At 33.9% G+C, this 27,047-nt stretch overlaps 1 protein-coding gene across 1 annotated transcript in view; it reads right to left on the bottom strand.

Annotated features, from left to right (window-relative positions):
• The window catches only part of LOC136040812 (pH-sensitive chloride channel 2-like), a 37,557-nt gene that overhangs the window by 7,333 nt on the left and 3,177 nt on the right, over nt 1-27,047 (bottom strand). Inside the window, exons 2-7 of the mRNA XM_065725146.1 lie at nt 19,969-20,143; nt 17,470-17,699; nt 12,061-12,143; nt 10,625-10,759; nt 5,436-5,594; nt 539-707 (exon numbers count right to left, since the gene is read on the bottom strand). Of these exons, the coding sequence (XP_065581218.1) occupies nt 539-707; nt 5,436-5,594; nt 10,625-10,759; nt 12,061-12,143; nt 17,470-17,699; nt 19,969-20,143 (951 nt within the window). The remainder of the gene's footprint in view (nt 1-538; nt 708-5,435; nt 5,595-10,624; nt 10,760-12,060; nt 12,144-17,469; nt 17,700-19,968; nt 20,144-27,047) is intronic.

The raw sequence follows: 27,047 nt of genomic DNA, 5'->3' as shown, positions 1-27,047 counted from the left end.
ATCTTTTCATTGTTCGTTTTTGTTTTCATTTTACTGTCTTGTAAAATTAGGAAAAGTGAACTCAGGTCCTTTTTGCAAAACAACATTGAATTCTTTTATATAAAACCTTTTTTTTTTGTTTAACCGGACATCATTCAAGTTGTCTGTATAGCCAAAGGAGCATACACAGAAACCTGTCAAAATTCGGGTAGCAAATCACAAATTCACTATCAACCTAATACTGTTCCGATTTTAACTTTTTTTTTCTTTCTGTTATAATTTCGATAATACTTTCAAATTACTTGTGCATCCAGTATTTCACTATATCTTGAATTACCTTTTTTGTTTTATCTCATTCATAGTCAAATATTTAATTAAATTACTGATATTATAAATACAACTTATTACATTATTTATTGGTATTAGTATAATTTTTCTGTTCATAAAATTTCCTTTGTAATACTAACATAATTATTTATTTTAAGTGTAATATTAATTTAACAGCTATATAGTATTAAATTTAAAATTATAATTTCAGGTATATTAAAAAAAAAATTACCTTCTTCTCCAAATACTGTTCACAAAAGCGAATTGACATAAGGCCGAAAGAAGAAAGATAAAAATAGCAAACGAAAAAATATCAAGGGCCGTAACATATTTTCCATAACGTGGTAAAATTCTCTGGGTAAAGTTCTTAAGGCACAAGTAGTTGAAAAGAGCGATTCCACCTAAAAAACAAAACATATCTAGTATTAGAGATACAAATGTTGTGATTCAAAAGTTTACTCCGGCAAGGTCTTTGAACCTCCCCTCCTCCCCCCAAAAAAAAATGAAAAAAAGACCGATGAATTCTACTCATCCAAAAAGCGACTTTTCTTGTCCTTAAGAAAATGGGACTGAAACCTACAGTTTTGGATTACTAACCACGGTGCTTCCAACGGTGCACCAATATCTGATAAACTTGTAAATGTTTATCAATCCTAAATCATGTTTAATTCTCATTGGACAAGTGCCTTGCTTCAAAACTCATTTAAACTTTCGGTTAATACAAGCGCTTTGATTCGCTCTTTTCTAGTGTGCAGCTGTGGCAGCATTAATAAGATGGTAAAATTAATTCTTATTAACTGATTATTTTTAATTTTTAATTATTTTCAAATTTTGTTTTTTTTAATATTTATTTTTTTTAATAAAAAAGACCACTTGTAAATATTTTAATTATTTTTAATTATTAAAATAATTTAAATCAACGGATGCCAAATAGTCTAGAAGGGCAAAAACAATAATAAAGAAATAGTCTAAGAAAAAACAAATAGTCTAAAACGGCAAAAAACGGCCTACGGAAGTATAGCTTGTATTTCAATTTTTCTTCTTTTTATTCTTTACAGACTCCCCTTGTATCTGGTCCTTTACGCTTGGGTTGGTGCACTTAAGGATCCCAAATCCGTGCAATATTTTGTTAATTTTGAAACCCAGAGACCAGGCCAGGCTTGCTAATTTTGATACCCTCTATAATCCAAAAAACTAGATCTCAGTTCTTGTTTATATTTTATTTTTTAAATCTGGTTTCAACCAATGATACAGTTTCGCAACAATGCCAGAAAGTTGAGGATTTATTTTTTTCTGTTTTCCTAGTAAAGGTATAATTTTTTTTTCAAATTCTAGGATTGGATCTCTTTTTTTTTTAACGAAGATACACACGAAGATATTTTTTAGTGTAAAGAAGGAAGATACAAACACCCTCTCCTCTCAATAGGTGTAACTGCTTCGAAGGATTGGGCCCGTGAAAAAATTCCGCAGTTTCCCCTCTTTGAGAAATTACACATAATTTGTAAATGTTCATTCTTCTGACTTTGAATATTTGGCTCTTACTACAGGAAGTTAGAAGAAATAAACCGTCGAATAATTTTTCCGCTTCTTTTTTTAAGTTTCATATTTGCATCACTGATTAATGTTACCGATCTACTGTCGCATACCGATTTGATATATGTATAAATTTATCTACTATATCATAATATGTACTACACTACTGCTACTGTCATGTTATCTAAGCTTCCCTATTGATTTCCCTGACCCCCAAAATTAGCAGACAAAATCCTTATGTTTTCACATGTGTTTAATTTCCTAGGTAGGCTACCTAATTGGGTTCTCCTATGCCTAACTTTGTAAATAGAGAGGCCCAACCCCGGTACCGAAGTATCCACTTTAGTTTCAACCAAAAAACCTTTGTGTTTCGAGAAGTTTCTACTGCAAAACCTAGATTTTCCCCTCTTTGAATTATTTAATTTTAATTTGTTCTTCACTGTTTGATAAGAACAGCAACACAAAAATACTTAAATATGTTTAATTATTTTATTTTGTTTAAATGAATTTATCGTCTCACATTATTTTATTTATCAGTCCTAGTTGAAAACATTTTTAGTTTAAAGTTCACATTTAGTTTAATCACATTTATACTAATCACATTTTTGTTTAACAAACCCCTGCTCATGTCATTTTTCCCCCAAATTGCATTCCGGTCAAACTTTTCAAATAGCCATTTTGTTAAACATAGTTTAATGTTTTTGAATTGAATTGAATTTATTGAATAAATAACAGAATTATAAAAAATATTTAACAAAAGCCACATTATTTTACATACGACACAATGGCTCTATGGCCAGGAAAAACAGATGGGAAATAATACAAAATTAAACAGATACATCAATCAAATATTTTTTAATAGTACACTAACATTTCCAACCCAAACACTCCCCCCCCCAAAAGAAAAAATCCAAGCTAGGCAGGATATTAGTACATGATTCCACCTCCACAAATAAACAGCAGACCCAATCCGGTGACATCAATTCCTCGGAAAACCGGAGAAAACTTGATTATAGCAAGAAATTCCCTAACATGCTTTTTGAATATATTAAATAAAAAAAACAAGTTTTTTCAATGAAAGTAAGTAGCAACATTAAAACTTAAAACGAACAGAAATTACTCCGTGTATGAAAGGGGCTTTTCCTCCTCAACATCCCACTCTTTACGCTAAAGTTTGACTCTTTCTCTTAACTCTTCTTTAAAAAATAGTAAAACACTTCAGCGTAAAGAGCGGGGGGTGTTGAGGAGGAAAAGCCCCTTTCATATACGGAGTAATTTCTGTTCGTTTTAAGTTTTAATGTTGCTCCTTATTTTCATTTAAAAAACTTGTTTTTTTAAATTTAATTTCTGGACTTTTTGAATTGACACATGTTTGGATCTTGGCTCTCCTCATATAAATAATTAAGACGAAATTTGCATATTAATTTTTTTTGGCTAAATGGCTTTCTCATAGTTTTAATCGGAAGATTTTGAGAAAAATGGAGCGAGGGAGGAGGCCTAGTTGCACTCCAATTTTTTGGTTACTTAAAAAGGCAACTAGAAATTTTAATTTTTTACGAACGTTGTCATTAATAAAAAATATACGTAACTTTTGATTTAACTTACGTAACGAACTACTTTATTCGTATGTTTTTATTGCGTATATGAGGGGGTTCATCCCTCGTCGATACCTCGCTCTTTACACTAAAGCTTAAATTTTGTATCATTCCTTAAGAATGATCCCTGAATCACAAAGGCCGTAGAATAAATAGTTGAAATTACTAAGAATACTTCAGTGTAAAGAGTGAGGTATTACGAGGAGGTAAACCCCTCATGTGCGTAATAATTTTGTTCGTTTTAAGTTTTAATGCTGCTCCTTACTTTCAGTAGAAAAAACTTTTCATATTTATATTTCATTGTTTTTTTCAAATAATACTAGAAAATAATACTAGAAAAACACAGGTCAAAGTTTGGTCAAAGTTTGTAAATTGCAGCCCCTCCCACGGGTACTGCGGGAGAGTAAGTCATCCTCAAAGACATAGTTATTAGGTTTTTCGACTATGGTGAATAAAATGGCTATCTCAGAATTTTGATCCACTGACTTTGGGGGAAAATGAGCGTTGGAGGGAGCCTAGATGCCCTCCAATTTTTTTGGTCACTTAAAAAGGGCACTAGAACTTTTAATTTCCGTTAGAATTAGCCCTCTTGTGACATTCTAGGACCACTGAGTCAATACGATTACCCCTGGAAAAAAAGAAACAAAAACAAATAAACACGCATCTGTGATCTGTCTTCTGGCAAAAAATGAGAAATTCAAATTTTTTTTTTAGATAGGTGCTTGTTAAGATTGTATGACTTTTTGGGGCTGTTTCCCCCTATTTTCTAAAATAAGCCAAATTTTCTCAGGCTCGTAACTTTTGATCGGTAAGACTAATCTTGATGAAACTTATATATTTAAAATCAGCATTAAAATGCAATTCTTTTGATGTAACTATTGGTATCAAAATTCCATTTTTTACAGTTTTGGTTCCTATTGAGACGGGTCGCTCCTTACTACAGTTTGTTACCACGAACTGTTTGATCAAAAGATTGGCAGCCCTGTTCAGACTCCGGGATAGTGTTCCAAATGTTACAATTTATCAGAAGGTTAAAGTCAGACCGTATTGACGGTCTGACAAAAATTATTTGAGGTGCGGAAATATTAAGTCGATTGCTCAGAAATAAAAGATATATTGCTATATAGGGCAGCTTGAAACTTCTACAGTAGAAATCTCTGATGCGCTGAATCTAATGGTGTGATTTTCATTATGATTCTATGACTTCTAGGGGATGAATTTCCCCTTTTTGAAAACTAGGCAAATTTTCTCAGGCTCGTAACCTTTGATAAGTAAGATCAAACTTAATGAGACTTATATATTTGAAATAAGCATAACAAGCCAGTTCATTATGTATATATTAGTATCAAAATTCTGTTTTCTAGAATTTCGGTTCCGATTGAGTTCCATACTTAGAGTTCGTTAGCCCGAACTGTTTGATAATCACAATAATATTCTACGCAAAGAATAAACGCAAGGATTTTCTTTTCCTTTCTAATGTTATGCTCTTCATTTCTTTCTAAATTTTTGATGTTTAATATTTTTTTTAAAAAATTTAAATATTCTAAATATTTTAAATAAGAAATTCAAAATATTCTAAATATTTAAAAAAAATTGCTCTTCCTTTCTTTCTAAATTATGCTCTTCAGCTAATTAGATGCAACATTCGAGCGTTAGATGGTTTTATGGACTTATCGAAGGTTTTAATAGACTTAAGAATGTTTATGGTTAGTGTGGGGGCAGCAATTCAATTCTTTTTTATTTTTTTTTCGTTTTGAGCTTGACTCGAGTATTCATCATAATTTTAGCTCTTTTCAGGTTTATTTATTCATCTATAGCAGTGTCTGTTATTTTTTTTGCCCTTTTGGGTTTCATTTTAATTTTTTTAATTGTAATTATTATAAGGCTTTATTTCTTTTTGTCTTAAGTTTCAACAGGCCAATAGCTCTTTACTTTTCGTCAAAACTACCTTGTCATTTTTTTTAACTACTTTACAAGTGAAAGGAAACCTGAGGAGCTTACCGAGTCTGAATCTAGCAGCTTCAGCATTTGGGCTTCCATACCAGAGTCCAACCCAGGAGACAAAAACGAAAATGACTGATGGAATATAAAAGTCGAGTAAGTAAAAACTTGCCTCACGTCTAAGTGAAAACTCCAGAACGAGCATGCTATGCTTATCACCTATAAATTATAATTTCAAATAACAAGGCAATATGTTTATGTTACAAAGGCCGTATCCAGGGGGATTTGACTCCCCCCCTCCCAAAAAAAAATGTTTGTCCGACTCGGAAAAACGTAACAAAATAAATATAAACAAATTCTTATTGCTTTTTATAAAAGTTTTTTGGTCAAACCCCTCCCTCGAAGAAAAATCTTTTCTAAACCCCCGTCCCCCCAAAAAAAATCCTGGATACGGCCCTGTATACATGATAAGATACATAACTAAATTCCAGGTTCTAATTCAGGCCCAGACGATGCTTTGTGAATTTATAAATTGTTTCTAATTTTGCTGGAAATCTAAAAAAAGATGAGTAATTTCCAGCATTTCCAACTCTGTAAGGTAAATTAAACCACCCTTCTTGCCGAATAAATATTATAATATAGAATATTAAATATTATATAATATAATATAATCAGTATTATAATATTATAATACTCTTCTTGCCGAAGAAATATTATAAAAGATTTCTTGTGTCATAATTATAACATTCTATGTGAATTTTCAATTAACCGTCAAAATTACTATAATAAACTGAAATGCAAGCAACTTTTGTTCACCCTCATTTAGAAACCGATTTTAGGCATCACTGCCTCGTGTGATGATTAATTTGAAAGTGTAGAGATTTTTTTTTGTCAAGTTTGTGTTCAATAAAATACCCTTGTTCTTTTCCTTATATTACTTAGAGCTGAGTGGAAGGAAAGTTTAAATAATTGAAGCTTAGCCTAGTTAATGAAATCAAAATGTACTTAAATGTACCAGAAATTTCAAATGCATATTTTATCATTTCTACCACAACGGTACGATGTTACCGCGTTGGCAATGTTTTTTTAAAAAAAGATTTCGGGGAACCCCAAACCCTTTCTGGGATGTTTAGGGAAATCCCAAAAGATACGATAAAATAATATAATGGACAGTTTTGCCTTCCTGGGCAGTATTATTAGTAACGATGGTGGATGCAGTGAAAATGTAAGAAAACGAAGTAAAGTAAAATAATTTAAGAACAACGAAGATAGATTGTGTGGTTGCACAGTTAAAAACCTTTGGAAGGATAGGAAAACATATCTGCAAACTAAGATTAGAATTTTCGAGGGCGGTTGTAAATTTGGTTCTGAAACGTTGGAACTTTGAAAGGCTCAGGAAGATTTGTTCATCATTTACCAGAGGAATTACTAAATGACATTCTTTGGTATTTATTTACCAAATATAAGGATGGCAGGATTGCCATAGGTTGTGCTTTCTGGCCGTCTGTTTAGGGCTAATAAAAAACCCATTCCAGGTCAGCCCCCGAATGAGCTTTTTAGGAATAGGTCATAAGGAGGGATTTAAAGAAAATTGCAACTTCATTTGAGGGGTAAGGAATGAAGGTTCAAATAAGCTACGTTGGAGGAGGAGCTTGCACAGCTTTGCTGGTCTCAGGTGAGTTGGTACTACAGTTAGTGGTAAGTAATAGCAGCAATGATTTTGAGCGACGAGTGATGTATATGGTATATGTAAATACAGCTATATATATATATATATATATATATATATATATATATATATATATATATATATATATATATATATATATATATATATATATATATATATATATATATATATATATATATATATATATATATATATATATATATATATATATATATATATATATATATATATATATATATATATATATATATATATATATATAAATACAGCTATATATATATATATATATATATATATATATATATATATATATATATATATATATATATATATATATATATATATACGAAACCCTCAGTAAAAGAAATACAATTACTTTTTTTATAAAGGAGATTTATCTTTGTTTATCTATATTTTACAATATTTTTCAAAGTATTATCTTAGATGGTGTTCTTTTTAAAAACACCGATCGAAATATATCGACCGAACGTTTTTTTTATATCGATCGAATGAAATTTTTTTCTCTAAATCTAGGGTTGGCGAAGTTTAAATTTCAAAGGCAAAGCTTGTTGTTTGTAATCCGTCATAGTCACAGACTATAAAATCTTCAATTTTATTACATAGCATAAAATGTCTCAATGACTAAAAATGTGTGTTTTTCTTTTATCTTATTTTATAGTGTTAGTTTTAAAACTTTTTCCCATTAGGCATAACGAATTTATCATAAAAGAACTCGCAAAATTCAAACAATAGAGCTTTAATTGACACTCAATAAATTTATTTTTAATATTCATTAGGCCTTGACTTTTAAAGAAAAACCTTAGATATTATGTTTAAAGAAGTCTATAAAGTAATCACATAATAACCAATGAATACAAATATTTTTTCAAATTGAGGCATAAAAACTGTAATTTTTATTATCTCTTAAACCTTGACATTTCGGTTGATAAGCAGTCATTTTTTATTACTTTAAAATAAAGATTCTGTTTCCGCCTTTTTATTGCAAATAATCTTGAAGCGGACAAAACCCAAATATTAATTACTTAAGGAGTTGAATGAAGCTTTCATTAACACGAAAAGCTTTCATTAATTTTTGGTAATTACAGGTAATTTTTGACTACATAAGAAGTAAACAGATAAAAATCCATGAATATGTTTAGTGTATATCTTTTTAAAACAAATGATAACTCTTTCAAAGTCAACCGAATAAATTAAATAAACATCTTTTCTTATGTCTTCTAAAATTCTAGATTTGCTTATTTTTGCTTGAAAATAAAACGTACAGAAAGACAAAGAACAAACATATGAAGAAAACAAGCACATAAACCCAAGCGGGAATAATTTTAAGCCAGTGAATAAACAAAAAAAATAAACGATTCCTCGCGCAAGACAATACATACTTTCTCCAGTAGCGGCTGACTCCCTAGAATTTAGAAACTCTAAGTTTTGGTCATTTCGTAGGTCTCAATGTTGTCCATTCCATATCGTCTCGCCCCAAAACTAAAATTTCCTTGTTTGATCCGATGAGTGATGGCGGTAGTATTACTTTTCTCCGGTGACTGCGTTCTGTTCCCAACCTAATTCATTGAGAAGTCGTATAACATCTGCGTAGTTTTCGGCCAGAATAGTTTTTTTGAACCATTCTATAGATGCGATCACACTAAACAAGAATATTTGTGTCAACAATCCGTGTTCAAGCCGTGTTAGATATGGACGACTTGCATAAGGTGTTTGGATTGGCTTTTCACTATACATCCTGAAGTTCCAGCTGGATAAAACAATGGGTAGGTAGAAGGCTCCACATTATGGTCAGTATTTTTTAAACTGATATAATTAATGCCACGTTGTCTCAGAACCACAGCTTAGATACCAATACAGTTATCAAAACTCGATTTATTTTTGGCACACAATGCGCGGCAGCGATGCTAGCGGCTGGAGACAGGAAACTGGCAGCACAGCTGAGATACCAATATAATGGCATATAAGCTGTGTATGCGACAAAACAAAATTGCTGTCCCGCCTATGGTGTTGTAGTACAATCTACGCGTTGGAGCGCGGACTTCAGAGCTCAGAGCTCTGTACCAAAAGCTTCTCATGGGCAAGATAGGTGTTTTCATAACTATACATTGTTATCTAAGCTGCGCTTACAACCATTTCATTTGACGGAAAACTATGGTCAGCATTAAAAGTAAAAACAGTGCATGTTCCATTACATTCAGGGGGGCTGAACCCTCTATAATCGATATGATCTGGCACAGCGAAAATGAGCTGAACCATTGGAGGCTATTTTTCCAGTGAAGAAGCACATTGATTTTCATCTTCCTCCATTTTTTATTTTCATGAAGCCTTTCAAAGATTATTTTAGGCATAGTTATCTGTTTCACGCAATAATTCTTCCAAGAGATCTATTAATTTACCAGAGGCTCCATAATTTAAAGGATGTGTAAGGCGTTCTTCATCAGCTTCATCATGGTCGAAAATTGTACATTTGGAAACAAATACAAGATAGAAACAATAGAGAAAATATTTTCAAGACAGTGGAAATCAATTCTGTGAATATTTCGGCCCTATGTCCAAGGGATCAAAATGATCTACCAAAATATTTTATAATAGTATTGAACCACTTACGAAAAGGCCTTTGAGGTAGGCTGCCAAATATGCAAGGTTGGCTCTGAGAACTTGCATTTAATCACTTTGTTCCGTTTTGTTTGAGTGAATTTATCATCTCAGTTCATTCTATTGGTCAGTCCTGGTTGAACTTCGTTGAAGTAAAGATGCTAGGGCTGTTTCAAAAAAGTCTTTTTAAAAAACATTATTAATTTTAATTCTCACATTTTAATGTAAGTTTATATATATACATGTTTTTTTATTTAATCTCAGACCTTGAGACCACATTGTTGAAAATATATTTCAAAGTAAGAACTAGTCATAGTAAACTTTTTTTTTTCATATAAATAGTCAAGTTGAAGTTATTTGTCCTTAAATATATAAAATTGTTACCATCACTATTTAAAAGGATTTTTCGCTTTAAGGCTTAACTCTGTCCCTATGAATAAATCTTTCATCATCTGTCGCACTTCGATCTATAACCTTGTAACCTTGACAATTATAACCTGGCAATTAACCTTGTAACCTTGTAACAATGTAACCTTGGCAACCCTTGATAATTTCGTCATTTGATGATAATGCCGTAAATCGAGGTCTCAATGATGGTTCAACGTCCTGGCAAGAAAATTTTTGCTTTAATATTTAATTTGCCATCCAGCAGTAACAATAAAAATTGTAATTATTTAAGATAAACGTGATGATTTCTTGTAGTTTCAGCAATTTTTTTTATTCAATAGACAATGAAAGGTGGAAAAATCCTCACGTTATTTTTTCTTCTTTTTGAATCCTGGATATTGTTTCCCGTTCGAGAAAAAATCCAATTTCAATTTATAAAACATTACTTTTTTTCCAAATATCACTTTTTGTAACGTTTCCTTCTATATATATTTAACGCAGACAAAACCACAAAGAAAGAGTATTACTCCGAGCGAAATTGATTTGTAATTCTTACCGTCGATTCCTATTTCTGTGGTGCTCCAGCTTTTAACACCCATCTTTGACACAGCAAATGTGGAATATTTCTGGACAATGTTGACCCCTTCTCCGCCTTTCCACAATAGCTTTAGCTCATCTGTATTCAATGACCCTGAAAACAGACGAGTATCAAGAGTTATTTTTTCTTTCTTTTTTTATGAAGCTGGTAATATTTATTGTGCCGTTTCTAAAGGGGGTTCTTGACTCTAAAATTTTACCAAACGGCTTTAATCTGGACATGGAAAAAGAAAAAATCGTTTTTGAGAGGGATCCGATTATGAAAAATAATAATTTGATAAAAAAATAATTTGCTTCTAATTCCTGATTAGCTATTAAATTACCAAACTAAGAATTTTGTTGATAATTGTCTCCAATTTCCTGGGGAGGTGGGGATCTAGAAATTGAAGCCCCTAGGGCCTTAAAACACCGCCTTCATCCACCCAGGGCTGCCTTTTGTTGTGATGGTTTCCAGGGGAAAAATTTTCTCGGCAGCTGTACCCCTAATAATTTTCCCGTATTCCAAGAGAAAATCTTGGCCACGGCATTTGCCCTACTCCGAGCCGCAGCTACTTGGGAGACTTGGTTTTCATGACCCCTTTTTTGAATTTTGCAAACTTATAATTCCACTTATGTCTCCCTGTAATTTTTTTAATGGTTGTCGTCTTTTTACAAGAATTGCGGCTATTTCACAAACTACTGCATGTTTTTGTGTTGACTATTCTTGTTCCATTAAGAATCTACTCTTGCGTATATTCCCCAATCCTCAGCTCCTTGGGCGGCTTGCCCCTATGGCTCGTTTCCTAAGCCAATAAATATTATGGACTAATTTCTAAAGCAAATTTTCCAAATTTATAATGTATTTATGTGTATTTGTAGATTGTTTTGAATGATTGTCATTTTTTCTTCTTTGTTTTTCTTTACGAGAAATAGTAAGACAATAAACAAGGTCAAATGCAAGTTCATCACTAAAGGGGAAATAATGTGATGAATGTATTATTTAATTACACAATTTTCATTTGAATTTTTTTTTCATTCCCGGAGAACAGCAGATACCATTCGCCCCCTTTCTGATGGTTGCTGGGCCAATTTTATGTTGTTGCTATTTTTCACAGCTACTTCATTTATAAGAGACCCATTCAGCATGTGCTCTAGAATGGTTGCACCTATGATTTCAAAACAGAGCGGAGAAGTCCAGGTGGCTTAAAGTTCTTCAATTATTGGAAGCCGTTTATAGGTAATGTTTAGTCTTTATATTATCAAAAATAAGAATTTTATATGTTATCATTGGGGAGGAGGGGAGATAGCCTGCTGCGCCCTCCCTCGTATTCTTGATATTAGGAAAAACAAAAGGTTGTTATTTAAAACTAAGACGAATTTTAAAATTGCAAAAGAAAGTAAGAAAAAAACACTTACAGCTGCCAATATGGAGGTTGCATTTTTGAACATCAAATGGGAAATTTGCCAAGCTGATTGCACAGTAAACTTTAGATTGCAACCTGTCATGAAGAAAAACAACTGTTATTTTTATTCCTTTTTTAGTTTGCTGTGTATACAACTCCCTCTCTCTCTCTCTCTCTCTCTCTCTCTCTCTCTCTCTCTCTCTCTCTCTCTCTCTCTCTCTCTCTCTCTTTCTTTTTCTGCATTATTTAACTTAGACTTAATTGTTATTTTATAGGTATACAGCGTTCTTTCAGGAAAACTTAATGTTTTCTCTCTCTTAAATAAAGAGAGAGAAAAAAAACATTGCATTTTACTGAAAACTGTTTGGATGGTCAACTATCCCACTTAGTCTGTAATCACTTTTGATAGACCACTATTTCTGTGAAACTCCGAAATTAAGTTGACCCGGGATAGTTACTTTATTTTTCTTCCTCTTAGATTGTCCCATCTTGGAGGATTGTCCCATCCTGGATTGTCAGACCAACGTGGAGGATCAAATAAAGCCTTCATTCAAGTATTCTCTTTTTCTCCAAGATCATTTCCTTCATATAAATAAGTGCGAGTTGTGAATTTACCGGTTTTTCCTACCTTTACAACGCACAATAGCACAAGAAGAGAAACTTCTCCAGGAGACAGTGAATTGGTGCTTGAAAAAAAATTATATGATTCTAGGGCCACGGATAGGTACGAGGTCACAATTAGGGATAGAGAAAGAGTTAAATGAATAGAACATTTTGACAATGTGCTTAACTAGGATAGGGTTAAGAAGAATAGAGGATGTGTCACAAAAAATTTCCCTCTTAGGCTAATAATGAGAAGTGCCTGAATCATCGAAAACCTTTAGTTCTCAGTATTATAGATTATTTAAGGTAAGGTAAAAGTGGGCAGGGACTGTGGTGGGATTTGAAGAGTTGTCTGGAGGAGGGGAGGGGGAGTTGAGCATTGAAGAGTGATGGAGACTAGATCTGTTATTATTATTTTTCTTTTATGTCTTTATTTATCTATTTTTTTAATTCAGTTTTTTATTTATTTATCTATTTTATCCTATTTATAGTTTATAGTTTAATTATTTTTGGTTTATTCATAATAGTTTAATTAGTTAGTTGATGTTCAAGAAAATAGTCGAGTTAATAGGTAAAAGTTACGTGAACTTTGGCGCGACCGCAAACCTTCATAGGTTTTCTCCAGCGCGAAAGTGCTATTTAATTTATTTAGTTGTTATTAGAAGTGTTAGTTATTAGAAGTGGGGGAAGTGGAATTGGTTATCACTCTATTAGAAAAATATTTGAAAAAATTTCTTAGGAATTAAGATGGGGTACCAGAGGCTGCTAAAGGGTCTGTCATGATTTGGCCTGGTGGCGTAAAATATCACGGTGCATCACGGAGGGTTGACTTGCAAAAAACATAAACCAATGGATTTAGTGCACGATTTTACCCCAAAAATGATCTAGAAAGTGTCTTACGAGTGATGAAGGGGTGCTGGAGTGATCCAGAGGGTTAGTAATAGTGTGGCATGGTGGTTTGACTTGCCCTGGAGAGCATTGCATTGGGGGGTTGCTTGGAAAACACGAATTAAAAGACTTCATGCATAATTTTTTAAAGAAAACATTTTGAAAATGTCTTAGGAATGATTATTCGTATCATAGGGTTATCATGGGAGGGGGAGCCACATATTGTCACGTTGACGTGAAATGACGTGGAGGTCATCACGTTGAGGTGCGGTGGAAGGTGCTGTTTTCCATCCAAGGTGTGGCACGGTGACGTGAATTTCTTGGATTAACATTTTCTACAGCTTAAAGTTAAGGTGGAGGGTGTTGAAAGAATTTGTCAGTGGTGGGGCTTAATTCTAAGATCCAGTCAAAGAGATGAGGCATTTTCATTAATATTTTCAGAAACAAGTCTTAATGTTGTTCAAAATTATCGTTAATAACAATCCTTCACCCCCCCCCCCTGGAATTGTTTGCTAGGATGGTCTAGTCACATAATGTTGCGGTGGCGTGAATATGCATAGCCATGGCTCAAAGAAATGTAGCATTTCCATTAAAACCCCTCAGAAAAAACTTTTAATTTGGTTTAAATTTACCTCTAACAAAACCTTCCCCTCAGGAATTGGTTGCTAGGGAACTCCTGTTGGAATTGAATGTTATGGGATCCAGCTAAGTTTACTAGCTAGGTTCCAGTTGAATTGGTTTCTAGGTCCCCGTGGAGTTGGATGTTAGGGAGAGCCACTGAAATTACTCTCTAGGGTCCCGTTGATAATGGTTTCAAAGTCCCCGGCAAAATTGGACCTTAGGGGATCCCGCTGGAATTGCTCACTAGGGGGTGAGTCAGCTGCATATTTTCACGGTGTCGTGAATATGCATAGTCTTGGCTGAAAGCCAAGTAGTCAATTTGGCTGAAAGCCAAAAGTAGCATTTTCTTTAAGATCTCTCGGAAATAACTCTAAATTTGGTTTAAATCCATCTCTAATAAAAACCCATCCCCTCTGGAATCACTTGCTAGGGTGGGATAGCCACATATTGAACGGTGGCGCGAATGTGCATAATCTTTGCTCAAAGAAACGGAGTATTTTCTTTAAGACCTCTCAAAATTAACACTTAATATGGTTCGAATTTATCACTAATAACAACCTTCCCCCTCTGGAATTGGCTGCTAGGACCCCCACCTCTCCACCTCTCTCTAATTCGTGCTTGTTTTTTGCTCATATTGTACCCTGTATCAGGTTTTTTACATTTTGTTTTCCCGTTTGTTGAGTTTTAATTGTTTTTTATGTGATTTCATGGTTATATTTTATGCTTTCAACACTTTTTCACGTATTTTTTCCCCATTTGTTGAGATTTAACTGCTTTTACTGTGTTTTATCAACACTTGTAATGTTTTCTATTAATAGAAGTAGTATTAAACAACCAAGAGAGATAAAACTCTACAAAAAGAAAACTTCAAACGAGACGACGGCCAGTAGAATTGAAAGACTAAAACAACGCGAATATTTCGCCTGTATCCAAACAAGGCGTCTTCAGCACAAGATAGAAAATTAAAAGAAAACTAAAAACAAATAAAAACCACCACCAATAATAATAAATACAATTGTCGCTACTTATCCACGTGGGGAAAAGCAGCTATTTGAGTTACTTCAATGAGAATCAAAGAGCAACTGAGGAAAAATTATGAAAATTGAAACTTAGTTAATTATTCTTTTGCGAAATAATCCTCTTGTAATAGAATAGAATATATTTATTCATTACAATAGCCGGAGCTAGCATTAGCATGTCATGAAACATTGAAGCAAACATTTTGTAAATGTTTGTAAGCTAACATTGAAGCAACTCTTTTTGGTCTAGTGGGTAATCTTGTCCCCTGGTGATTGTGTAAAATTTTAATTCCCTCATCGACTATTGGTTCATTTTTCAAAAGAATATCATAAATTGGTTCAATATTTAAATTCCCTGTGTCTCTATTTATTGAAATATTAGCAAATATATGTTTTTTTAATTTCTATAGCCTCCCTCGCCCACTGAGAAAAACCTCTATCATTAGAAATTGCTGTAGCCTCATCAAATTGTATAAAATGTTCGGGATAAAAGAATGTATGTTCAGCTAGAGCCAAAACAAAAGTTTTGGGAGGCTTTCTTAGTTGTAGGGTTTTTTCTATTGAGTTCCGATGCTCAATAAATCTTTCAGTAAATTGTTGATGAGTTCTACCAATATAAAACTTTCCACAGGAACAAGGAATTTTATACACCCCATTAACTAAATCCCCCCCGGGGTTAAATCCTTCCCAGAATTAGTGTGATTATTAGATTAGAATTATAATTAGGTAGTATGCACAATAATAGCCTTAATTCTTCAGATTATTTGTTCTAATACCAATCTTCTGTGTGTAATTATTTACGGAATAAAATATCTAATACCAATGTTATATAACTTCAGCTATTTAACTCAAGCTGTCTAGGTCACGTTATAAAATCAATAGCATTGTAATAAACAGGTGTATCTAATGAAACAAAATTCGATAGGATTGGGACTTTTGTGTTCTCGTGTGGAAAGAGTTGGATACATGTGATCAATTGAATCATTCTAGTATGTGCGAACAGGGTATTCTCCTTTCGTGCAATAAGCTATCATGTAGAATGTATTAGCCGAATCAAGATATTAGAAAAACTTGTTGTTCCAGATGTCCAGAGCACAATTCTATTGGGTTGAAATGCTCTTTTGAATCCTAATGAAAAAAAAAACATTAGAATATAAAGGTTCTCTGGGAAAAACTTATTGAGAGAAAAATAAAATCTCAAAAAGAAAAAAAAACACCTTGAAAGAAAAAGAAATCCCGAAGAAAAAAGTATTAAAAAAAAAACTTAAAAGAAGAACAAAACGCCTTGACAGAAAAAGAAATTCCAAAGAAAAAAAATTCGTAAAGTATTATGTAACACCGATATGTGTACCATCATTAGGTAACATCCCACGTTGCGCTATCATTATGTAACATCCCACGTCTACGCTGTCATTACCTAGCACTCATTTATACCCTCTGTCATTACTTAACACCCACGTGCAAGATTGTGTCACATACCGCGTGTACACTACGTGTGAGCCGTCATTACTTAGGATCCCACATGTGCGCTGGCATTACATGACATCTCGCGTGTGCTCCACCCCTACATAACACCTAGAGTTGCACCGCCTCTACGTAACACCCATGTGTAATGTTGTTTCACATTCCACGTGTGCCCCCCGTCCTTACGTAACACCCACGTGTGTGCCTTGCTCAGTTACAAGCAGGGACTCCCCGTTGGCCCCCTGAAATCTAGCATGTTATGCGAGATTGCATCACTCTAATAAATCTATCAAGTCACGCAAGGTTGCTTTAACCTCAACTCCAATTATGTAACGTGTGGCTGCGTCTTTTAGAAAATATTCTCTATGACGTAACAGAAACCTGCATCTCTTAGACACAATTCCCCATAACATAACATGTACCTGCTTCTCGAAGATATTTAAAAAAAAGTGTTGGGATCGGGCTCATGTAGAATCAAGCGATAGGGCTTTCATGGAATCCAGAGGCAGGACTCTCATAAAACCATGGAGGGGATAGTATTGATTTCTAGCAGAAGTAGTGGGTATTTTCAATAAAAACACTCCTTTGTTGTTTAGGGGTAACTATTCAAATAAAATAACAGCCAAACTTTTGCTTAAAGATCAGGATGGGTATGGGTGTCAAATCTCTTTATAACTATAAGGTAACCTATGTTCATTATAACTTTTTAAGCTAATTATGCTAGGTTTCAACTTTTTTATTATAACATTTTGATTAGAATGTAATTTCACTAATTTCACTAATTTAATTATGATATCTCATAACTTTGACAATATGAAACCACTTACCTGAACGAATATGTAATGTGACCATCTGGTGTAATTTCAATCAACACGTTTGCTTGTGGGAATTTAACAACTGATGACTGTTTTTCGTTCAGAACGTATAGACTAGGTTTCCAAATCTTTTCTGCGAACTCAATTTCTCCTTGCAGTACTTCAGGTCCGTCCGGGAAATATGAAAAAGCAAGTCTCTCATCTTTCCACGACAGTTCAACCCACAACTCTGTTGAGAAGTCCTATAAGATTTTCTTGTAAAGTTTTACAAGCTATGTTAGACTCTTCAATGAAATCAGTGGAGGAGAATAGGTGTAGGAGGCAAGGGGTTAGGCTGTTGATGCGCAGATTCACGGGGTTTTTGAACCCTTTGATTCTAGAATATGTCGTTTTGGTGTTTTCACTGGAATCACCTTTTTATGGTATTCTCATTGAAAAATTAAAAATGCCGTATATATCTTAATACGGATTGTTTTTCCCATGGACAATTATATGTTGCATGCTCAAGAGTCGGTAAACCGGACAATCTATTTATATGTACAGACAATGGGAACACGAAGAATGTTGTATATCCACAAGTTTTACGCAGTTAAAAATCACCACCTTGAATACATTTTGCTTAGGCGGGGGGGTGTCTTAGGTTTGCGGCTCCGAGAGAATTACCAAAAAAAAGCGTGTGATGTAATACAAAAGCGACCCGGAACCAGGCTTGCGGCTGAAAGAGATAGTAAAAATTCGCATGATCTCCCAGGATTTCCACCACACGTGTTACAACTAAAAATAGGCGCAACAATAATCATGTTGCAAAATATTAACCCACTAAAGCTTTGCAACGGCACGCGACTTGCCGTAAAAAAAAAAACAATGGAAAACGTAATAGAGGCAGCAATCTTGACAGGGCCTTCCCAGGTTGAGGCTGTTCTTATTCCTCGCATTCCCATGATTCCAACGGATCTGCCTTTTAAAATTTAAAAGATTATAATTCCCAATTCGATTAGCATTTGCAATACCGTCAACAAAGGTCAAGCGTATTCATTAGAAAAATGCGGTATAGATCTTAATACGGACTTTTTTTCCCATGGACAGTTATATGTTGTATGCTCAAGAGTCGGTAAACGGACAATCTATTTATATGCAAAGACAATAGGACTGCGAAGAATGTTGTATATCCACAAGTTTACCAAAATTACCAAAGAAAGTGTGTCGATGTAATACAAGAGCAAGGCGAAATTAGGCTTGCGAATGAAAGAGAAAGTAAAACAAGATTGTGTGTCGAGGAATTACCAGAGCATATCAGAGGAATTACCAGTTGTATATCCGCAAGTTTTACCCAATTAAAAATTAGCACCCTGCTACGCTTTGCTGGGAAATGTTGAGGAAAAAAAGACTAAAAAGTAAAGAAGAAAAGGAAAATAAAAAAAGAAGAAAAAACAAAAACAAACAAAAAAAAGTAAACATCTGTCTAAAAGTAAACTGAAACACTAAAAAATAGAAAAAAAAATAAAAAAGAAAAAAAATTAAAATTAAACAAAAACAGGAATTACAAGAATTCAAAAACTTTAAAAAAGAAAACCAAAGATAACTTCGAAGACCACACTGCCTTTCCATGACGAAAGTAAAACAGTTCAAAATAGGGATGATACATTTTTATTGACAGTGAAATATAAAATTATTTAACTGGATATTTCGAACACATCATCAGCAGTAAAACTAAAAGACATGAAATTTCTTTTCATGTCTAATGAAATGTCTAATGATTACTGCTGATGATGAACACTGTATATGTGTTCGAAATATCCAGTTAAATAATTTTATATTTCACTGTCAATAATAAGGTATCATCCCTATTTTGAACTGTTTTACTTTCGTTAGAAAACCAAACTTTGAAACTTAGTAGATATTATTGTTAGAAATTGAACTTGCTTTAATAATCAAATACCTTTGAAAAAACTGCAATATGAAAAGACAGCAAACTGTCTGCCGTTATAACACAAGGGACAATGAGAATCCATATATAGAAGCCTACCGCGTGCCGTGCTGTTTATTTATATATAAATATATATATATATATATATATATATATATATATATATATATATATATATATATATATATATATATATATATATATATATATATATATATATATATATATATATATATATATATATATATATATATATATATATATCCGTTGGTAAAGGCTTCTGACGTGAATTCCAAATTTTTAGAATGTATTATTAATTTTGTATTAAAAAGGCCTTCTCGTTTTTTATCGTCTCAAGGAAAAGTTAGCCGTTATTAAAAGATTTTTTTTCCAAATGTAATAGGAGGTGCAGGTTAACTTAAGAAATTGGTTATTATTTACGTCCATTCGGTCATATATATTTTAGCATATATGTCAGCAGAATGTTTTCCGATTTTCTTAACTTATTCCAATAATTATTTCTTCTCTTCTTTAAAAAAAAAACGAAAACCAGACTAGTCAAATTTATTGAAGAAGCTTCTTACAGATTCATGTATGTCAACATCGCTTAGCATCGTCATGGAGACAGAAGCTTCAACCGAAATAGGTCCCTCGGACAGAGGAGGCTCTCTTTTATCGTAGACATCCTGATCAGTAATCTCATCAAATATTTGAATGGTCCAACGGGATACTTCACTTATTGCCGTTTCATTAGTTGATCTAAAAAACAAGGTATATACGAAACTAAAACAACATTTGATAAGATACAACGTTTCTTGATATCATATTTTGATTTCCCGGGCAAGGTAAGACTAGTATATATATATATATATATATATATATATATATATATATATATATATATATATATATATATATATATATATATATATATATATATATATATATATATATATATATATATATATATATATATATATATATATATATGTAATTGGCGTTTTTTGCTGATTTTAAATATATAAGGTTTATTAGGTTTTGTGTTACCCATCAAAAGCTAGGCGTCTGAGAATACTTGGCTGTTTTTCAAAAAGGGGAGACACCCCTAAAAGTCAAGGGATCTAAATGAAAACCTCATAACTTGATTGAGCGTACCAAAGATCCTTTTGAAGAAGTTTCAAGGTCCCATCTGAAAAAATGTGGAATTTCAATGAGTTTAAAATTTTTTATAACATCCCATTTTTTCATATATTTGTCCTGCTCTGGGGCTACTAGAATATAATTCAATTCAGATTGAGCTTCAGATTACGGAGCACAAGCACTGAGATTACAAAAACATGGAGCTCTGTTAAGTGCTCCAATGTTCCATATTTCTTATTTCCACCTTCCCGAGAAAAAAAAGTGAAGTCGGAAAAAAATAATACTACTAGGTTTGATAAAAACAACTGTCTCTATTTGGATGTTGGACACTGAGTATCATTATATTTTTCCTGTTTAGGTTACATTTAGCGTCATGTTTATTGGTCCTTTTTTCCCAGGGGTAATCGCATTGAGCCTACAGTCATATTGCCGGGAATAGATAGCAGAGACCTACACTTCCCTCGGTAACTGGTATATGAATTTGACACGTTTCAGACGTGATGCCTGTTACCAGTAGTGACGATAATCTTGTCCTTGTTGATTCAGCGGTACTCAATTTTGTACAGGGCAATTCGCTAATTGGTAATGAGGAAGATGTGATTAAAAAGCAGGGAGTGGAAATTTTATACACTAATTTGGTCAAAGTGACAAAAACGTTATTGTGGCAGCTATGTCCGGGTCATGAAGATTGCCCTATTCAGACCGGAAATAATACACTGGATAGCCATTTCAGCAACATATTTACTCTATTGAAGTTTCTTGACGAGACGGACACCAATGTCTGACTTTCGTCATAAAGCGTCCTACGGAAGTACCCTGCCTCCCTACTACTGCCTACACCTCTCTAGTCTCAAAATTTAACGAGTTCCTTCAAGTTGTTTTGGGAACGTCTTCAAAACTTGACAATTATGAATTGAGCTTCCCACAATTACCAAACCGGCTCCAGTGCTAGATTCGCATGCAAACGTTATTGTCTCAAAGGTGTCGGACGCCTTATCTGACCCTCTTAAGCAAAAAGCTACTACATACCAGGTTACTAGATATGAGCTAGTAAGTAGCGTAAAGCCCATCAATGACAAGTGGTATTTCAATATGGGAAAGTCTAATACGGAGGACTTCTATTCATCAATCAAGAATGTAATCTCCAGTCCTACAACAAAAGTGGTTTCCAAACCGTTTTTTTGGTATATCGCGTAATATTCCTACCTATGTTAATGTTACAGTACTTGCAAGCCAACACGGTATCAAATATGCTAAAAGATTGAGCCGATCTAAGTCTTTGAAACTTGAATTTTTGGATTCTTTTGTTCAATCTAAATTTTTCAAGCATGGTCTTAGGGTGGGCTATAGAAATTTTCTTGTTTACGAGTTCCCAAATGCTGTTTTAATTGGTTATCACTAGACCATCTGCACAACTCCTGTCTCAGCGTTCTCCCTAAATGTGCTTGTTGTGGAGGGCCGCACATATCAACAAAAGATGAGCCATGCATTGCCGATCCCAAATGTTGAAACAATAGCCAGAAACACCCTTCCTATAGCTTTTCCTGCCCAGTTAGTAAAGATAGAATAAGGCACAACTCCACCCTTCAACCATGAGTGCTTCAGTCTCAGTTATTTGGTTTAATATAAACGGCACAAAAGATAAGGATTTCATTATTGATGAGTTTTACGGCTCCTACAATTTGGTATGTCTCCATGAGCATCTTCTCACTGTTTCAAGCTTGAATTTTGTTACGTTGAATTCAGCATCATACTACATTCCTGAGTCAATTAAAAGTTACTGACGGTCCCCCTTCCGGTGGACTAGCCTCTGTCTTTAAACGGGAAATTCGTCTACCCTCCACAGTAATCCTCTACTCCAACGAAGTTTTTGGTTGTATTTTGTCGGCAGTATCATATTTATAAACTCGTATCTCCCATATAAAGGATACTCTATCAGATCCTTGACTAAATCCGCAAAGGGTTGTGGTCTGCTGAAGAATCTTGTGAATTTCACGTGCCAAATTCAGCGACATTTACAATAGATATTGATTTGTTAAAAACCAATAACTCGCGAGAAAAATCGAAGTGGTATGAAAAAAGCAACTGCAGCTAAGCAAATATACCGCACTACATCTCCACTTTGACAGCCCTTCTTTCTACCATACAAGTTCCATATCATCTTCTTCAGCACTAGGCCTCTACGAATGGTAAAGCCGATATTGGCTGGTGTTATAACCAACTTTTGATGTATATGAAAGAAGACAGAAGAAACTGCTGTACCTCCACAACGTATTCATAAGAATATTCAAAAACCTATCTGGTCAATGGACCCTTGTCTAAAGTTGATAAGAAACAGAGCGAAACTATGGCTCCAGATATGGAATGAATGTGGTTTGCCAAGCTTTGGGTGTGGGGCTGATCTCAAGCGTAAAGCTAAAACCGATTATCTGAGGTCGGCACGTTATCGCGGCATTGATTTCTTTTTGAGTTGGAAAGATTGGTGAAAAGTGATCAATTCTGACAAGTTAAATGATAATACTATGACAAGAAACTGCCTTCCAGCTTCAGCTTGGTTTGAACATTATTCTTCGATTTTTTGGTTGATTAACTATTCAGTGAATTCTGTATATACTTGCCTTCTTACCCCCTCTTTAGTACATCGCTTTCGCAACGCCATATAGTGCCCATATTTTTCTTCCACAATTGATGCTGTGATAAGTTTTTTTGTGTGTGTATTTGTTTTTCTCATTGTATTTTTTTTTATTTATTCTTAGTGCGCCATATTTACTTTATGTATCGTGTGGGTGATAAACAAATTAATTAATTAATATCCTAGAATATCGGAAATGAAAGTATTTGACCGAAAATTAAAAGTTCTAGTACTCTTTTAAGTTACCAAAAAGACTGGAGGGCAGCTATCCCTCTCTCATCCACCTTTTTCTCGAAGTTTTCCCATCAAAACATTGAGATAGCCACTTTGTTCTGCATATTTAAAAAAAAAAACTATATCTTTTTGGATAACATGGCCTCCACGGTCCCTGGGGGAAGGTCTTTAGGTTATAAAATGTGCCAAGTGTTTACATATAATATTTGTTATAGGGAAGTATGCATATATTTTTAGGGTAACGGATGATGAATTCTCTGCTGGAGGGATTCTCGATGAGGAAAATTTTATATGGAGAGGAAAGTTTCTGGGGAGTGCACTTTCTAGGTGAAGTTTGACACTGGGGGAATTTGACAGATTTCTTTTACGAGTTTCGTCTTATTAGTCTTACTTTCCCTTTGTATACTCAATTTCACATGTGTAGATGTTAAAGGGAATTGTCAGGGAAAGAAATCTTTACGGGGGTTGGAATTGTTTAGAGTATCCTTCCGTAAGAGGGGGATTTTTCACGTGAAAAATTCACCATGGGGGAGCTTTCAACGGGATAAATTCTCCAAAGAGTGTTCTGAGTAAGAAACTTTCTAGTAGGGGGCAGGTTATTTGCGGAAAAATTTTCCCACGCAGGAAGGGACATCCGGCATGCTTTTAAAAACAATCTTTTCAAATAAAAATCTTTTAAATAGAAGTCTTTTTCGAATGACAGTACGCTAAGAAAATGTTTTCACCTGGAACCGTCCAAAAGAAATTTTTCGGGGTGAATTTTTGTAGTATGGCCCTACTACAATCCATGAATACATAATTTGCATAATTGTATTAGAACATTATTTGCATAATCGAATACTATCCCTGTAATAGGGTGAACGACTACATAATTTGCGTGCTTACATGAGCGTAAAATTGGAAATCATGCTAAAGTTAGGAAAACCAGCGCAATGAAAGTTCAAATACGTGCATTTATTAACAGGATTTTTCGTATAAAGACGGATTGAGAATGGGACATTACTAGCAGCATTGAATCAGAACTCCAATAATGATTCACTACTTGCTTTATGCCTAGGTCATTACTAATAATGGCGGACTCTTCAAAAAGTATTTTCTGGCTAGGATTTTCAAAAACATGGTTGCTTAAAGCAGAATCAAAAGAAACAGAAGTAATATTAGAATTCAGAGATTTGGTCAAATCATCCTTATGCTGTTGTAGGCGTTTCTCGAAATTCTGGTGGGTTTCTTTTGATTCTGCTTTAAGCAGCCATATCATTGAAAATCCTAGCTACAAAATACTTCTTGAAGAATCTGCCATTATTAGCAATGACCTAGGCATAAAGCAAGTAGTTCGAGAAGCAATTGAAATCAGATTTAAGAATAATAATACTATTTCTTTAAATAGGGACTTAGGAGAATATTCACTAATGCTCTATGCACAAATTTAATTAAAAATGACCTTACGAAATATTATAAAAAGCCAATAGATACTAACACAGAACCTGGCATAAATAGACTTATGAGATCAGCAGCCAAAAAAGCTAGGCTGGCATTAAACACATGTTTTTATATCATTCTCTTTCATTTCAATGAATTGCCTCGTCCCATCGCAATTTGTTTATCAGCCCTGGTTGAACTTCGCTGAGGTTTTGAAAAACTTTTCATTTTAGTTTTACTGATTTTATCCTCTTGTAAGTTGTTTCTTCTTATATATAAGACGGCCCTTGGACATAGGGCCGAAATATTTATTTTAATTTGTTACCAACTGTCTTGAGAAATTCCCTATTGTTCTTCTTGTTTTTGGTGTTTATGTCATGTCATCCGAAGTGCCACAGTCAAATAATGTATGTGTCCTTTAAGGTTGTATCCTAGGCCCTCTACTATTTTAATTTATATAAAAGACCTAGCTCATGCATTAAAAGAGCTTGTATTGACTGTGCTCTTTGCTGACGATACAGCGTGTCAAACAGTTCGTAAGGAGCGACCCGGCTCAGTAGTAACCAAAACTCTAAAAAAAAAAGAATTTTAATACTAATAATTACATCCAAAGAATCGCATTTTAATTTCGATTTTAAATATATCGTTTAGTATCAAGTTTGCATCAAGTTTAGAAATTACTCCGTATATGAAAGGGGCTTTTCCTCCTCAAAGCAAAGCCCCTTTCATATACGGAGTAATTTCTGTCTGTTTTATGTTTTAATGTCGCTCCTTACTTTCAGTTTAAAAAAAATTCTTTAATAGCATAAAGGCTCGCAATGAAACCTTTCTAGGACAAAGTCTATCAGATGTGACAACTCGACTCATTGGATGATTTAGCTGTACTCGTCTCAGTGTTAACTGGGATAAGAAAAAGTTTATTGTATATTCCAGAAACCAGAAAAAGTTTCCCGCTGTAAGTCAAATCCTGATCGAAAAATGGTGCCCTCCAATTTTTTTGGTCACTTAAAAAGGGCACTAGAACTTTTTATTTCCGTTAGAATGAGCCCTCTTGCGACATTCTAGGACCACTTGGTCGATACGATGACCCCTGGAAAAAAAAACAACAACAAATAAACACGCACTCGTGATCGGTCTTTTGGCAAAAAATATGAAGTTCCACATTTTTTGTAGATATGAGCTTGAAACTTTTGCAGTAGGGTTTTCTGATACGCTGAATGCGATGGTGTGATTTTTTTAGGATTCTATGACTTTTAGGGGATGTTTTCCCCTATTTTCCAAAATAAGGCATTTTCTCAGGCTTGTAACTTTTGATGACGAAGACTAAATTTGATGAAACATATATATTAAAAATCAGCATGAAAATCCAATCCTTTTGATGTGTCTTTTAGTATCAAAATTTCATTTTTTAGAATTTCGCTTACTATTGAGCCGGATCACTCTTTACTACAGTTCGTTACCACGAACCGTTTGATCTGTTTTTTGTATGCCTATAGTTTTTCCCAGAATCTCTAAGGCAATTAACTCAAGTACAGAAAAGCAACCATTTTAATAGTTTCCTCCTCATTAAGCAGCAGTCTCCAGGTGATGAAACATATGATTGATGAACCTCTAAGGGTATAGTACCCGTATTAGTACTACAACTCCACCTTGAGGCTGCGTGAGCAGAAATTACCATTCATGAAATCATCTTATGATTCACTTCAAGATTGTCAATGCACCAATGCCGACTTTGAGCTTGCTAAGATAGTCTGGGCAGAGGGGGGAGGGGTTTAAAAATTGTTTTGGGAGGTGGGTGCAAAATGGTTTATTGCAAAATGTACCTGGTAAGTGATGCATTGATGTTGATGGATATTTTGCGTTAGAACACGGATAAGATCTATAAAGAATTTAGGTTGGATTTGGGTTATGATTTTTCAACTCCTCATCTGGTAATGGATTTAATTCTAAAAATCAGTAAAAAAAAAAAAGAAATAGGCTTGATTAACGACGGCGATCAGTATATATTTGTAGAGAGATCAATTGAATGAGCACAATACAATATGTAGAGAGCACAAGGGTGCGATTGGTAGAAAAAGCTGTCCGGAAAGTGGAACCCCTGCTAGTGGTGTCTTATAGTGGTATCAGAGTAGAATTTTCATGACTTTGTCTAACCAGAACCTTGACTGCAAACAGTGCTGCATGGCAACTTTGGAAATGGAACCCTTCGAGAAAATTATTGCTTATTGAAGTTGTAGT

Source organism: Artemia franciscana, chromosome 21, assembly GCF_032884065.1.
Source record: "Artemia franciscana chromosome 21, ASM3288406v1, whole genome shotgun sequence".
In the NCBI taxonomy this organism is placed as follows: Eukaryota; Metazoa; Arthropoda; class Branchiopoda; order Anostraca; family Artemiidae; genus Artemia; species Artemia franciscana.
Note: the sequence above shows the minus strand (reverse complement) of the source record. Positions and strands in the feature narration are given on the sequence as shown.